The sequence below is a fragment of the Oncorhynchus mykiss genome, chromosome 27, assembly GCF_013265735.2.
Source record: "Oncorhynchus mykiss isolate Arlee chromosome 27, USDA_OmykA_1.1, whole genome shotgun sequence".
Taxonomy (NCBI): domain Eukaryota; kingdom Metazoa; phylum Chordata; class Actinopteri; order Salmoniformes; family Salmonidae; genus Oncorhynchus; species Oncorhynchus mykiss.
The window spans coordinates 39,898,690-39,913,417 of NC_048591.1; the positions used below are offsets into that span (position 1 = coordinate 39,898,690).

General features: G+C 47.4%; 1 protein-coding gene across 1 annotated transcript in view; it reads left to right on the forward strand.

The window, feature by feature from the left end:
• The window catches only part of LOC110507223 (ventricular zone-expressed PH domain-containing protein-like), a 156,891-nt gene that overhangs the window by 117,501 nt on the left and 24,662 nt on the right, over positions 1–14,728 (forward strand). The window contains exon 12 of the mRNA XM_036965017.1: positions 10,485–10,602. Within this exon, the coding sequence (XP_036820912.1) occupies positions 10,485–10,602 (118 nt within the window). The remainder of the gene's footprint in view (positions 1–10,484; positions 10,603–14,728) is intronic.

Genomic DNA, 14,728 nt, shown 5'->3' on the forward strand with positions numbered 1-14,728 from the left:
AGACAGAGGGGGAGGGGGAGAGAGTACAAGAGACAGGGGGAGAGGAGTAGACAGGGGCAGTAGACCGAGGGGGAGAGAGTACAGGAGTAGGAGGGGGAGAGGGGACATGATACAGATGGGAGAGGAGACAGAGGGGGAGAGGGGATGGGAGACAGAGGGGGAGAGGGTACAGAAGATGGTGGGGGCTGGAGACTGAGGGGAGAGGAGTCAGAGGGGACAGGAGACGGAGGGGGAGAGGGTACAGAAGACAGGGGGGCTGGAGTCAAAGGGGAGAGGAGACAGGGAGGAAGAGGGGGACAGCGGGAGAGGGGACTGGAGACAGAGGGGGCTGGAGACAGAGGGGAGAGGAGACAGAGGGGAGAGGAGACAGAGGGGACAGGAGGCAGAGGGGACAGGAGACAGGGGACAGGAGACAGTGGGGACAGGAGACAGTGGGGACAGGAGACAGTGGGGACAGGAGACAGAGGGGACAGGAGACAGAGGGGGAGAGGGGGCTGGAGATGGAGGGGACAGGAGACAGTGGGTACAGGAGACAGTGGGGACAGGAGACAGAGGGGACAGGAGACAGAGGGGGAGAGGGGGCTGGAGACGGAGGGGGCTGGAGACGGAGGGAGAGGAGACAGAGGGGGAGAGGAGGCAGAGGGGGAGAGGGGGCTGAAGACGGAGGGGAGAGGAGACAGAGGGGGAGAGGGGGCTGGAGACGGAGGGGACAAGAGGCAGAGGGGGAGAGGAGACAGAGGGGACAGGAGACAGAGGGGACAGGAGACAGAGGGGACAGGAGACAGAGGGGGAGAGGGGGCTGGAGACGGAGGGGAGAGGAGACAGAGGGGGAGAGGAGACAGAGGGGGAGAGGGGGCTGGAGACGGAGGGGAGAGGAGACAGAGGGGGAGAGGGGGCTGGAGACGGAGGGGACAAGAGGCAGAGGGGGAGAGGAGACAAAGGGGACAGGAGACAGAGGGGACAGGAGACAGAGGGGACAAGAGGCAGAGGGGACAGGAGACAGGGGCGAGGCAGTGGTAAAGTAAGGATGAGATTGGGGTAGAGAGACTCAGGGACGGAGGAGGTAGAGAGACTGAGGGAGGGAGGAGGTAGAGATACTGAGGGAGGGAGGAGGTAGAGAGACTGAGGGAGGAAGGAGGTAGAGAGACTGAGGGAGGGAGGAGGTAGAGAGACTGAGGGAGGGAGGAGGTAGAGAGACTGAGGGAGGGAGGAGGTAGAGAGACTGAGGGAGGAAGGAGGTAGAGAGACTGAGGGGGGAGGAGGTAGAGAGACTGAGGGAGGGAGGAGGTAGAGAGACTGAGGGAGGGAGGAGGTAGAGAGACTGAGGGAGGAAGGAGGTAGAGAGACTGAGGGGGGAGGAGGTAAAGAGACTGAGGGAGGGAGGAGGTAGAGATACTGAGGGGGGAGGAGGTAGAGAGACTGAGGGAGGGAGGAGGTAGAGAGACTGAGGGAGGGAGGAGGTAGAGAGACTGAGGGAGGGAGGAGGTAGAGAGACTGAGGGAGGAAGGAGGTAGAGAGACTGAGGGGGGAGGAGGTAAAGAGACTGAAGGAGGGAGGAGGTAGAGATACTGAGGGGGGAGGAGGTAGAGAGACTGAGGGAGGGAGGAGGTAAAGAGACTGACTGAGGGAGGGAGGGCGGGAGGGAGGGAGGGAGGGAGGGAGGGAGGGAGGGAGGGAGGGAGGGAGGGAGGGGGTAGAGAGACTGAGGGAGGGAGGAGGTAAAGAGACTGAGGGAGGGAGGAGATAAAGAGACTGAGGGAGGGAGGGAGGGAGGGAGGGAGGGAGGGAGGGAGGGAGACTGAGGGAGGGAGGAGGTAAAGAGACTGAGGGAGGGAGGAGGTAAAGAGACTGAGGGAGGGAGGGAGGGAGGGAGGGAGGGAGGGAGGGAGGGAGGGAGGGAGGGAGGGAGGGGGTAGAGAGACTGAGGGAGGGAGGAGGTAAAGAGACTGAGGGAGGGAGGAGGTAAAGAGACTGAGGGAGGGAGGGAGGGAGGGAGGGAGGGAGGGAGGGAGGGGGTAGAGAGACTGAGGGAGGGAGGAGGTAAAGAGACTGAGGGAGGGAGGAGGTAAAGAGACTGAGGGAGGGAGGGAGGGAGGGAGGGAGGGAGGGGGTAGAGAGACTGAGGGAGGGAGGAGGTAAAGAGACTGAGGGAGGGAGGGAGGGAGGGAGGGAGGGAGACTGAGGGAGGGAGGAGGTAGACAGAGACTGAGGGAGGGAGGAGGTATATTGTAAGAGATTACGAGAGGGTAAGGGTTGACATATGAGACCTGTTTTCTCCGTCAGAGCCAGTTTTAAATGTCATCACCCCAGCCCCTCTCACCTGTAATGTGTTTAAAATAGAGACCGACCAGTTTATTACTGCACAGCCTGGCTCGTTTCCTGTGTGTGTGTGCGTGTGTGTGTGTTTTTAATGGAATGTTACCAGTTTATGACACAGCCTGGCTGAGCCCAGCATAGCTGCTCTCCTATAAATTACTCTTACGACCATCACAAGGAGCAAAACCTCCTTGGCTCTGTGTGTGTGTGTCTGTGTGTGTGTGTGTTCAAATGAACTGCTGGGGGTAGTTCTCACCAGAGCGAAGCATCAGCAGAATGAATTCTTTGTTTCTCGATAGTGTTTTCCATGGAACAGACACACAGGATCGTAATTCAACCGGCTCCAGGAGAGGGCATCACTCTAAACCATAACAGAGAGGAAAGAGGGATAGAGAAAAATAAGAGACTGAAAGAGAGGCCACAATCATTTCCACCTGGAAGAGTAGGCTATTAGTAGGTTATTTCTGTGGTGTGTTTATAATACCTCTTTAAAATAGAGTACTTTTCTACCCCCCTGAACCTACTATTTTACCCTCTCTCATCTCCCTCTATCCCCCTCCCTCCTTCCCTCCCTCTCCCTCTCCTGCTCCCTCTCCCCTCCCTCTCCCTCCCTCTCCCCTCTTTCTCCTTCTCCCTCTCTCCCTCCCTCTCCCTCTCTCTCTCTCTCTCTCTCTCTCTCTCTCTCTCTCTCTTCCTCGCTCTCGCTCTCTCTTTCTCTCTCTCCCTCTCCCCCTCTCCCTCTCCAGAAGTTTACCAAAATGGGGACAGTTGCAGGAGGTCTTGGTGAAATCTCTTCTGCATCTTGAAAACATTAGAAGAATATCATTTTGGCAGTGGCAGAGCATACAGAGAGAAACACACAGGGGTTTCTAGATGTTTAAATAGATACAGTAGGTGCTATTCAGACTCGGCCACATAATCTAGCTATTGTTTCTGAAACTCTGTCAAAACCACCTTCCCACTTGTGATTGTGCAAAGATGTGTGTGTGTGTGTGTGTGTGTCATACGTCGTTGTCCTCATCCGTCAAATTTGACATTTGTGGTGTTAATTACACGCCCAGATCACTTCCAGGAAATTCAGGACGTTGCCCTGTGGCAGTCCTGGCACCGTTGTGCTTGGGGTTTTGGGATTGGTGGTGGTGATTGTGTTGACATATTTGTTTCTGGCCGGTCACAATAGGTTATTTTGGATGATTTTCCCTTATTTCCCAACCCAAGGTTTCCTTCTCTGTATTTGTATTGCCCAATTTTAAAGCGTAGAAAGTGTGTGTGTGTGTGTGTGTGTGTGTGTGTGTGTGTGTGTGTGTGTGTGTGTGTGTGTGTGTGTGTGTGTGTGTGTGTGTGTGTGTGTGTGTGTGTGTGTGTGTGTGTTTGTGTGTAGAGGTGTAGACATGTTGTCTGATGTGTCATAACTCATTAGTCTGTCTCTGTGGGATGAGTCAGCAGAACAGCGCTGATTGGGCAGGAGCTGGGATGGATGGAACTTTTGCCTGCTGCGTCATATCCCTGAGTCATGGTAAAGTTACCTTTGACCCTGTGTGGGCTCACCTGAGGTGACTCCCCTGGAGCTCAGTCTGACAGGGAGGGAAGCTGAGGTGACTCCCCTGGAGCTCAGTCTGACAGGGAGGGAAGCTGAGGTGACTCCCCTGGAGCTCAGTCTGACAGGGAGGGGGGAAGCTGAGGTGACTCCCCTGGAGCTCAGTCTGACAGGGAGGGGGGAAGCTGAGGTGACTCCCCTGGAGCTCAGTCTGACAGGGAGGGGGGGAAGCTGAGGTGACTCCCCTGGAGCTCAGTCTGACAGGGAGGGGGGGAAGCTGAGGTGACTCCCCTGGAGCTCAGTCTGACAGGGAGGGAAGCTGAGGTGACTCCCCTGGAGCTCAGTCTGACAGGGAGGGGGGAAGCTGAGGTGACTCCCCTGGAGCTCAGTCTGACAGGGGGGGGGGGAAGCTGAGGTGACTCCCCTGGAGCTCAGTCTGACAGGGAGGGGGGGAAGCTGAGGTGACTCCCCTGGAGCTCAGTCTGACAGGGAGGGGGGAAGCTGAGGTGACTCCCCTGGAGCTCAGTCTGACAGGGAGGGAGGAGGCTGAGGTGACTCCCCTGGAGCTCAGTCTGACAGGGAGGGAAGCTGAGGTGACTCCCCTGGAGCTCAGTCTGACAGGGAGGGAAGCTGAGGTGACTCCCCTGGAGCTCAGTCTGACAGGGAGGGAAGCTGAGGTGACTCCCCCCTGGAGCTCAGTCTGACAGGGAGGGGGGAAGCTGAGGTAACCCCTGGAGCTCAGTCTGACAGGGAGGGGGGGAAGCTGAGGTGAATATCCAAGATTGTGTAGCAGTGCAGACGTGTTTGTCATTGTGTTTGTCATTGTCCCTTTTTTGTATGTATTTCAATATTTTTCAATCTCTTTTTCCATTTTCAAATTAAATATACCTTCTGGCAACCCACCTCACCCAATGTGATATTGACCTTCTATTTTTAGACCTTATAGCTAGAACCTCCATCAGAAGCTAACCAGCTAATTAGCTACTAACTATTTAGTCATTGTTAGCCATTGCTAGCGGCCTTTACCTTTAGCTCAGAACCCAGACGCTTTTAGCCTGGATAATACCCGCCAGTGCACAGAGCGATATCAACCCTGAGCATACCGGACTGCTTTTCTCCACTACATCACCAGATTCCTGACGTAAGCTCTGGACCATTACTCCAGATCATCGCAGCTAGCTAGCTGCTACCGATTGGCCCAGCCCGGAAGCTAGCATTGAGCCAGTCCCATCTCCTGGCCTGCTCAGTGGACCCTGTGTTCACTCGGCTACACAGCCTGCTGCACTGTTCATTAATCACGGTACTCCATTTTTGTTTATTTTGTTTTTCTGTTGGGCCCAGCCTCGAACTCTGGTCCTGTGTGTAATTAACTGACCCTCTGCCAATTCATCGCCATTTTACCTGTTGTTGTCTTAGCTGATTAGCTGTTGTTGTCTTACCCGTTGTTGTCTTAGCTAGCTCTCCCAATCAACACCTGTGATTGCTTTATTCCTCGCTTTATGTCAAATCAAAATCAAATCAAATCAAATGTATTTATATAGCCCTTCGTACATCAGCTGATATCTCAAAGTGCTGTACAGAAACCCAGCCTAAAACCCCAAACAGCAAGCAATGCAGGTGTAGAAGCACGGTGGCTAGGAAAAACTCCCTAGAAAGGCCAAAACCTAGGAAGAAACCTAGAGAGGAACCAGACTAAGTGGGGTGGCCAGTCCTCTTCTGGCTGTGCCGGGTGGAGATTATAACAGAACATGGCCAAGATGTTCAAATGTTCATAAATGACCAGCATGGTCAAATAATAATAATCACAGGCAGAACAGTTGAAACTGGAGCAGCAGCACGGCCAGGTGGACTGGGGACAGCAAGGAGTCATCATGTCAGGTAGTCCTGAGGCATGGTCCTAGGGCTCAGGTCCTCCGAGAGAGAGAAAGAGAGAATTAGAGAGAGCATACTTAAATTCACACAGGACACCGGATAGGACAGGAGAAGTACTCCAGATATAACAGACTGACCCTAGCTCTCCGACACATAAACTACTGCAGCATAAATACTGGAGGCTGAGACAGGAGGGGTCAGGAGACACTGTGGCCCCATCCGAGGACACCCCCGGACAGGGCCAAACAGGAAGGATATAACCCCACCCACTTTTCCAAAGCACAGCCCCCACACCACTAGAGGGATATCTTCAACCACCAACTTACCATCCTGAGACAAGGCCGAGTATAGCCCACAAAGATCTCCGCCACGGCACAACCCAAGGGGGGGCGCCATCCCATGTCTCTCTCTTTATGTCTCTCTCTAATGTCAATATGCCTTGTATACTGTTGTTTAGGGTAGTTATCATTGTTTTATTTTACTGCGGAGCCCCTAGTCCCACTCAACATGCCTCAGATAGCTCTTTTGTCCCACCTCCCACACATGCAGTGACCTTACCTAGCATAACTAGTGCCTCCAGAGATGCAACCTCTCTTATCGTCACTCAATGCCTAGGTTTACCTCCACTGTACCTGCACCCTACCATACCCCTGTCTGTACATTATGCCCTGAATCTATTCTACCACGCCCAGAAATCTGCAACTTTTCAGGGAAGTCAGGAACCAATACACACAGTCAGTTAGGAAAGCAAAGGCTAGCTTTTTCAAACAGAAATGTGCATCCTGTAGCTCTAACTCCAAAAAGTTCTGGGACACTGTGAATAAGAGCACCTCCTCCCAGCTGCCCACTGCACTGAGGCTAGGAAACACTCTCACCACCGATAAATCCACGATAATCGAGAATTTCAATAAGCATTTCGCTACGGCTGGCCATGCTTTGCTCCTGGCTACCACAACCCCGGCAAACAAGCCTCCCCAGCTTCTCCTTCACTCAAATCCAGATAGCAGATGTTCTGAAAGAGCTGCAAAACCTGGACCCTTACAAATCAACTGGGCTAGACAATCTGGACCCTCTGTTTCTAAAATTATCCGCCGCCATTGTTGCAACCCCTATTACTAGTCTGTTCAACCTCTCTTCTGTATCGTCCGAGATTTCTAATCCCCCTCTTCAAAGGGGGAGACACTCTAGACCCAAACTGTTACAGACCTATATCCATCCTGTCCTGCCTTTATAAAGTCTTCGAAAGCCAAGATCACTGATCATTTCGAATCCCACCGTACCTTCTCCGCTGTGCACGGGTGCATCTCAGCCACGCTCAAGCTACTAAACGTTATCATAACCGCCATCGATAAAAGATGAAGTTCAGTGTGTCAAATCAGAGGGCCTGTTGTCCAGACCTCTGGCAGTCTCTATGAGGGTTCCTTTGGTCTCAACGTAGACTTTGATCTGAAGCCATTCTTGTGATTATTGTGACTTTGCCTTTGTAATTGTTTGTAGGTTATGTAGTCTAAATTGAATCTATGATCGTACCCTATCCATTTATTCTTTGTATGCTATTTTAATGTTTGAGAATTAACCAATGATATTAGGTCATTACTTGGCCATGATTACAGACACCTGTGTGTGTAAACGAGTCACCCTGCAGTGTTTGTGATTATACCTAGATGAAGACAGCTTGCCTGTCGAAACGTTGGACATTACATTTTTGCATCTGAGCTCTTAAGAGTGTGTGGCGCTCTTTTATAGGTTCACCACTGAAGACCTATAGGTTCACCACTGAAGACCTATAGGTTCACCACTGAAGACCTATAGGTTCACCACTGAAGACCTATAGGTTCACCACTGAAGGCCTATAGGTTCACCACTGAAGACCTATAGGTTCACCACTGAAGACCTATAGGTTCACCACTGAAGACCTATAGGTTCACCACTGAAGGCATATAGGTTCACCACTGAAGGTCTATAGGTTCACCACTGAAGACCTATAGGTTCACCACTGAAGACCTATAGGTTCACCACTGTACTAACCTGTCACACTGAAGACCTATAGGTTCACCACTGAAGGCCTATAGGTTCACCACTGAAGACCTATAGGTTCACACACTGAAGACCTATAGATTCACCACTGAAGACCTATAGGTTCACCACTGAAGACCTATAGGTTCACCACTGAAGACCTATAGGTTCACCACTGAAGACCTATAGGTTCACCACTGAAGGCCTATAGGTTCACCACTGTACTAACCTGTCACACACTGAAGACCTATAGGTTCACCACCATACTAACCTGTCACACACTGGAGACCTATAGGTTCACCACTGAAGACCTATAGGTTCACCACTGAAGACCTATAGGTTCACCACTGAAGACCTACAGGTTCACCAACGAAGACCTATAGGTTCACCACTGAAGACCTATAGGTTCACCACTGGAGACATATAGGTTCACCACTGTACTAATATGTCTATAATATATATAAAGGCTGTTAAGATTCTGTATTCATGTTTCAATAAAGGAGTTTATATATTTGGCCTGGTGAAGAGGTTTTATACGCTGACTGAATGGAAGCTGATAATTGTAATATTTTTACTCTGCTGAATCAAGACCAGAGTACAAATGTATCCGGCTGAGACACTCACTATGTGGTCTGGAGCCCGGACTTGGTTACTACAACGCAAAGCATTAGCACCTATCTCTACAAACCTACCCAGGCACAGGGGAACACAGTGTGTGTGTGTGTGTGTTTGTGTGTGTTTGTGTGTGTGTGTGTGTGTGTGTGTGTGTGTGTGTGTGTGTGTGTGTGTGTGTGTGTGTGTGCGTGTGTGTGTGTGTGTGTGTGTGTGCGTGTGTACAACCCAGACCTCCATTGCAGACCCCGGGAGACCCCTGTCACATGTCAAGGGTTATACTTCACTTTATACTGTAAATGAACCCTCCGTTTTAAATGCTACTTTAATGCTTGACGTGTAAGTTATGGATGAGCCGGGTGCTGAGGCATTTTGGGTCTTAAAATGGAAAGACAGTGAAAAATACGATCCATTATGCTCATCGGTCATCATTCCTCTTGATTAAACTGAAATAATATCTTTCTCTCTCTCTCTCTCTCTCTCTCTCTCTCTGTGTATTTTTCTCTCTTTCTCTCATTATCTTTCTCTCTGTCTCTCTCTCTTTCTCTCGCTCTGTTTTTCTCTCTCATTCTCTCTAATCTTTCTCTCTTGCTCTCTCTGTCTTTCTTTTTCTCTGTCTTTCTTTCTTTTTCTCTCTCTGTCCTTTTCTCTGTCTTTCTCTCTAACCCACAGATGTTCCCAGTCCAGTTTGCCTGTGTTCTTTGTACTTGCTCTTTATATCTCTTTGAGTGTTAGTAAGACAGTCATGTCAAATAAATAATCTCTAATTCTCTCTATCTTTCTCTCTTTCTCAATTCAAAGGGCTTTATTGGCTTGGGAAACATATGTTTACATTTCCAAAGTAAATGGAATAGACCTTTAATTAACAAAAGGGAAATAAACAATCAGTAAAAATTATACTCACAAAAGTTTTAAAAGAATATAGACATTTCAAATGTTATATTAGTGACTTTGTACAGTGTAACAATGTACAAATAGTTATGAATGAGAAAATAAATAATGGGTATGGGTCACATATCTAGCTGCTGTGATGGCACACTGTGGTATTCCACCTAACAAATATGGGAGTTTATCAATGTTTGATTTGTTTTCACATTTTTTGGTGGATCTGTGTGATCTGAGGGAAATATGTGTCTCCTAATTATGGTCATACATTGGGCAGGAGATACAGAAGTGCAGGTCCGTTTCCTCCTCATTTTGTGGGCAGTGTGCACATAGCCTGTCTTTTCACGAGAGCCAGGTCTTCCTTTAAGTTTGGGTCAGTCACAGTGGTCAGGTATTCTGCCAGGAAGCATTCTAATTTTCTATGTGTTTTTGATGATTCTTTCCAGTGTGTCAAATAGTTATATTTTTGCTTTCTCATGATTTGGTTGGGTCTAAATGTGTTTCGGTCCTGGGGCCTGTTTGTTTTTTGTAAACAGAGCCCCTGGACCAGCTGGCTTAGGGGACTCTTCTCTAGGTTTGTCTCTTTGTAGATGATGGCTTTGTGGGGGAATGTGTGTGCATCACTTCCTTTTAGGTGGTTGTAGAATTTTACTTTTCTGGATGTTGATAACTAGCGGGTATCGTCCTAATTCTGCTCTGCATGCATTATTTGGGCTTTTGCGTTGCACACAAAGTATATTTTTGCAGAATTCTGCATGCTGAGTTTCAATTGGGTGTTTGTCCCATTATGTGAATTCTTGGTTGGTGGATGGACCCCAGACCTTCGAGGGCCCTGGGTCATGTAACTGATTGATTTATTTTTTTGCCAGATCCTAATTGGGAAGTTGAGTTCTATGTCATTTTTGATGGTGTAGAAGGCCCTTCTTTCCTTGTCTCTCGTTCACAGCCTTGTGGAAGTTACCTGTGGTGCTGATGTTTAGTCTGACGTAGTTATAGTTCTTTATGTGCTCTAGGGCAACAGTGTCTAGATATAATTTGTATTCGTGGCCCTGGCGACTGGACCTTTTTTGGAACACCATTATTTTTGTCTTACTGAGATTTACTGTCAGGGCCCAGGTCTGACAGAATCTGTGCAGAATATCTAGGTGATGCTATAGGCACTCCTTGGTTGGCGACAGAAGCACCAGATCATCAGCAAACAGTTGACATTTGCTTTCTGAGTCTCTCTCTCTCTCTCTCTCTGTAGGACCTGGACAGTCTGCAGATCCTTCTGGAGGAGGTGCGTTTCTTTGACCTGTTTGGCTTCAGTGAAGAGGAGGGCAGCTGGCTCTGCTACATGTGCAACAACCCAGAGAAGGCCACAGGTAAAACACCTGAATCTCTCTGTCTAACATAGCACACCTCGACCTCCCTGTCTAATATAACACACCTCGACCTCCCTGTCTAATATAACACACCTCAACCTCCCTGTCTAATATAACACACCTCAACCTCCCTGTCTAATATAACACACCTCAACCTCCTTGTCTAATATAACACACCTCAACCTCCCTGTCTAATATAACACACCTCAACCTCCCTGTCTAACATAACACACCTCAACCTCCCTGTCTAATATAACACACCTCAACCTCCCTGTCTAATATAACACACCTCAACTTCCCTGTCTAATATAACACACCTCAACCTCCCTGTCTAATATAACACACCTCAACCTCCCTGTCTAATATAACACACCTCAACCTCCCTGTCTAATATAACACACCTCAACCTCCCTGTCTAATATAACACACCTCAACCTCCCTGTCTAACATAACACACCTCAACCTCCCTGTCTAATATAACACACCTCAACCTCCCTGTCTAATATAACACACCTCAACCTCCCTGTCTAACATAACACACCTCAACCTCCCTGTCTAATATACCACACCTCAACCTCCCTGTCTAATATAACACACCTCAACCTTCCTGTCTAATATAACACACCTCAACCTCCCTGTCTAACATAACACACCTCAACCTCCCTGTCTAATATAACACACCTCAACCTCCCTGTCTAATATAACACACCTCAACTTCCCTGTCTAATATAACACACCTCAACCTCCCTGTCTAATATAACACACCTCAACCTCCCTGTCTAACATAACACACCTCAACTTCCCTGTCTAATATAACACACCTCAACCTCCCTGTCTAATATAACACACCTCAACCTCCCTGTCTAACATAACACACCTGTTCTCATCTGTCTAATATAACACACCTCAACCTCCCTGTCTAACATAACACACCTCAACCTCCCTGTCTAACATAACACACCTGTTCTCATCTGTCTAATAAAACACACCTCAACCTCCCTGTCTAATAAAACACACCTCAACCTCCCTGTCTAATATAACACACCTCAACCTCCCTGTCTAATATAACACACCTCAACCTCCCTGTCTAATATAACACACCTCAACCTCCCTGTCTAATATAACACACCTCAACCTCCCTGTCTAATATAACACACCTCAACCTCCCTGTCTAACATAACACACCTCAACCTCCCTGTCTAACATAACACACCTCAACCTCCCTGTCTAACATAACACACCTCACCCTCCCTGTCTAACATAACACACCTGTTCTCATCTGTCTAACATAACACACCTCAACCTCCCTGTCTAACGTAACACACCTCAACCTCCCTGACTAACATAACACACCTCAACCTCCCTGTCTAATATAACACACCTCAACCTCCCTGTCTAATATAACACACCTCAACCTCCCTGTCTAATATAACACACCTCAACCTCCCTGTCTAATATAACACACCTCAACCTCCCTGTCTAATATAACACACCTCAACCTCCCTGTCTAACGTAACACACCTCAACCTCCCTGACTAACATAACACACCTCAACCTCCCTGTCTAATATAACACACCTCAACCTCCCTGTCTAATATAGCACACCTCAACCTCCCTGTCTAACATAACACACCTGTTCTCATCTGTCTAATATAACACACCTCAACCTCCCTGTCTAACATAACACACCTCAACCTCCCTGTCTAACATAACACACCTGTTCTCATCTGTCTAACATAACACACCTCAACCTCCCTGTCTAACATAACGCACCTCAACCTCCCTGTCTAACATAACACACCTCAACCTCCCTGTCTAACATAACACACCTCAACCTCCCTGTCTAACATAACACACCTCAACCTCCCTGTCTAATATAACACACCTCAACCTCCCTGTCTAATATAATACACCTCAACCTCCCTGTCTAATATAACACACCTCAACCTCCCTGTCTAACATAACACACCTCAACCTCCCTGTCTAACATAACACACCTCAACCTCCCTGTCTAATATAACACACCTGTTCTCATCTGTCTAACATAACACACCTGTTCTCATCTGTCTAACATAACACACCTGTTCTCATCTGTCTAATATTACACACCTGTTCTCATCTGTCTAATATAACACACCGGTTCTCATCTGTCTAATATAACACACCTGTTCTCATCTGTCTAATATAACACACCTGTTCTCATCTGTCTAATATAACACACCTGTTCTCATCTGTCTAACATAACACACCTGTTCTCATCTGTCTAATATAACACACCTGTTCTCATCTGTCTAACATAACACACCTGTTCTCATCTGTCTAATATAACACACCTGTTCTCATCTGTCTAACATAACACACCTGTTCTCATCTGTCTAATATAACACACCTGTTCTCATCTGTCTAACATAACACACCTGTTCTCATCTGTCTAATATAACACACCTGTTCTCATCTGTCTAATATAACACACCTGTTCTCATCTGTCTAATATAACACACCTGTTCTCATCTGTCTAATATAACACACCTGTTCTCATCTGTCTTATATAACACACCTGTTCTCATCTGTCTAATATAACACACCTGTTCTCATCTGTCTAATATAACACACCTGTTCTCATCTGTCTAATATAACACACCTGTTCTCATCTGTCTAATATAACACACCTGTTCTCATCTGTCTTATATAACACACCTGTTCTCATCTGTCTAATATAACACACCTGTTCTCATCTGTCTAATATAACACACCTGTTCTCATCTGTCTAATATAACACACCTGTTCTCATCTGTCTAATATTACACACCTGTTCTCATCTGTCTAATATAACACACCTGTTCTCATCTGTCTAATATAACACACCTGTTCTCATCTGTCTAATATAACACACCTGTTCTCATCTGTCTAATATTACACACCTGTTCTCATCTGTCTAATATAACACACCTGTTCTCATCTGTCTAATATAACACACCTGTTCTCATCTGTCTTATATAACACACCTGTTCTCATCTGTCTAATATAACACACCTGTTCTCATCTGTCTAACATAACACACCTGTTCTCATCTGTCTAATATAACACACCTGTTCTCATCTGTCTAATATAACACACCTGTTCTCATCTGTCTAACATAACACACCTGTTCTCATCTGTCTAATATAACACACCTGTTCTCATCTGTCTAATATTACACACCTGTTCTCATCTGTCTAATATAACACACCTGTTCTCATCTGTCTAACATAACACACCTGTTCTCATCTGTCTTATATAACACACCTGTTCTCATCTGTCTAACATAACACACCTGTTCTCATCTGTCTTATATAACACACCTGTTCTCATCTGTCTAATATAACACACCTGTTCTCATCTGTCTAATATAACACACCTGGAAAGAAAGGTGTTTCCAATTACATCATCGGTGTGCAATGTGTGATTTTAACCAAGTGTGATTAGGCATTGCCACTAATTGCCTACTAATTGGTTGAAGATGTCATTGGAACCACTTATCTTCCTCTGTCTTTTTACTACAAAACGTGGAAACGTACCGTTTTCACATATGTTGATGTTGGGATGGTGCTGGAGAGGATGAATATGAAGTGTACATATTTTTTTTGACATGTCCTTTTAAGGTGAAAGGCCATCCCTTAAGCGTTTCTTCTCTTTCTACCCTGTCAACGATCTGTCATCATCACCCTCTTATTTTCCAATGCCATCCATTCCCTCTCTAGGGCCACCTTACCGAGTGACGGATCACTCCCAGGACACACACCATATGTCACCAACCTCTAATTGGAACAGATTGCTCTAACTGTGAAGTGTAATCATTTATCCACTTTAGTTTTGTGCTCCCAGGTAGTTATTGCTGATTGCACTGGTATGTATTAATAATCCCATGTGGCTTGTGTGTGGTGTACGGTATAATTGGGGTGGTCTGACTGGTGTGTGTGTGTGTGTTCACATGCGTGACCACATTTGGGATCAGAAACAGGTACCCCCGCCACACTGCCCCCTCTCTCCCGAGCTTTCACTCGCCTCCAGCACACACTTACACACTTACACACACACACACACACACACACACACACACACACACACACACACACACACACACTCA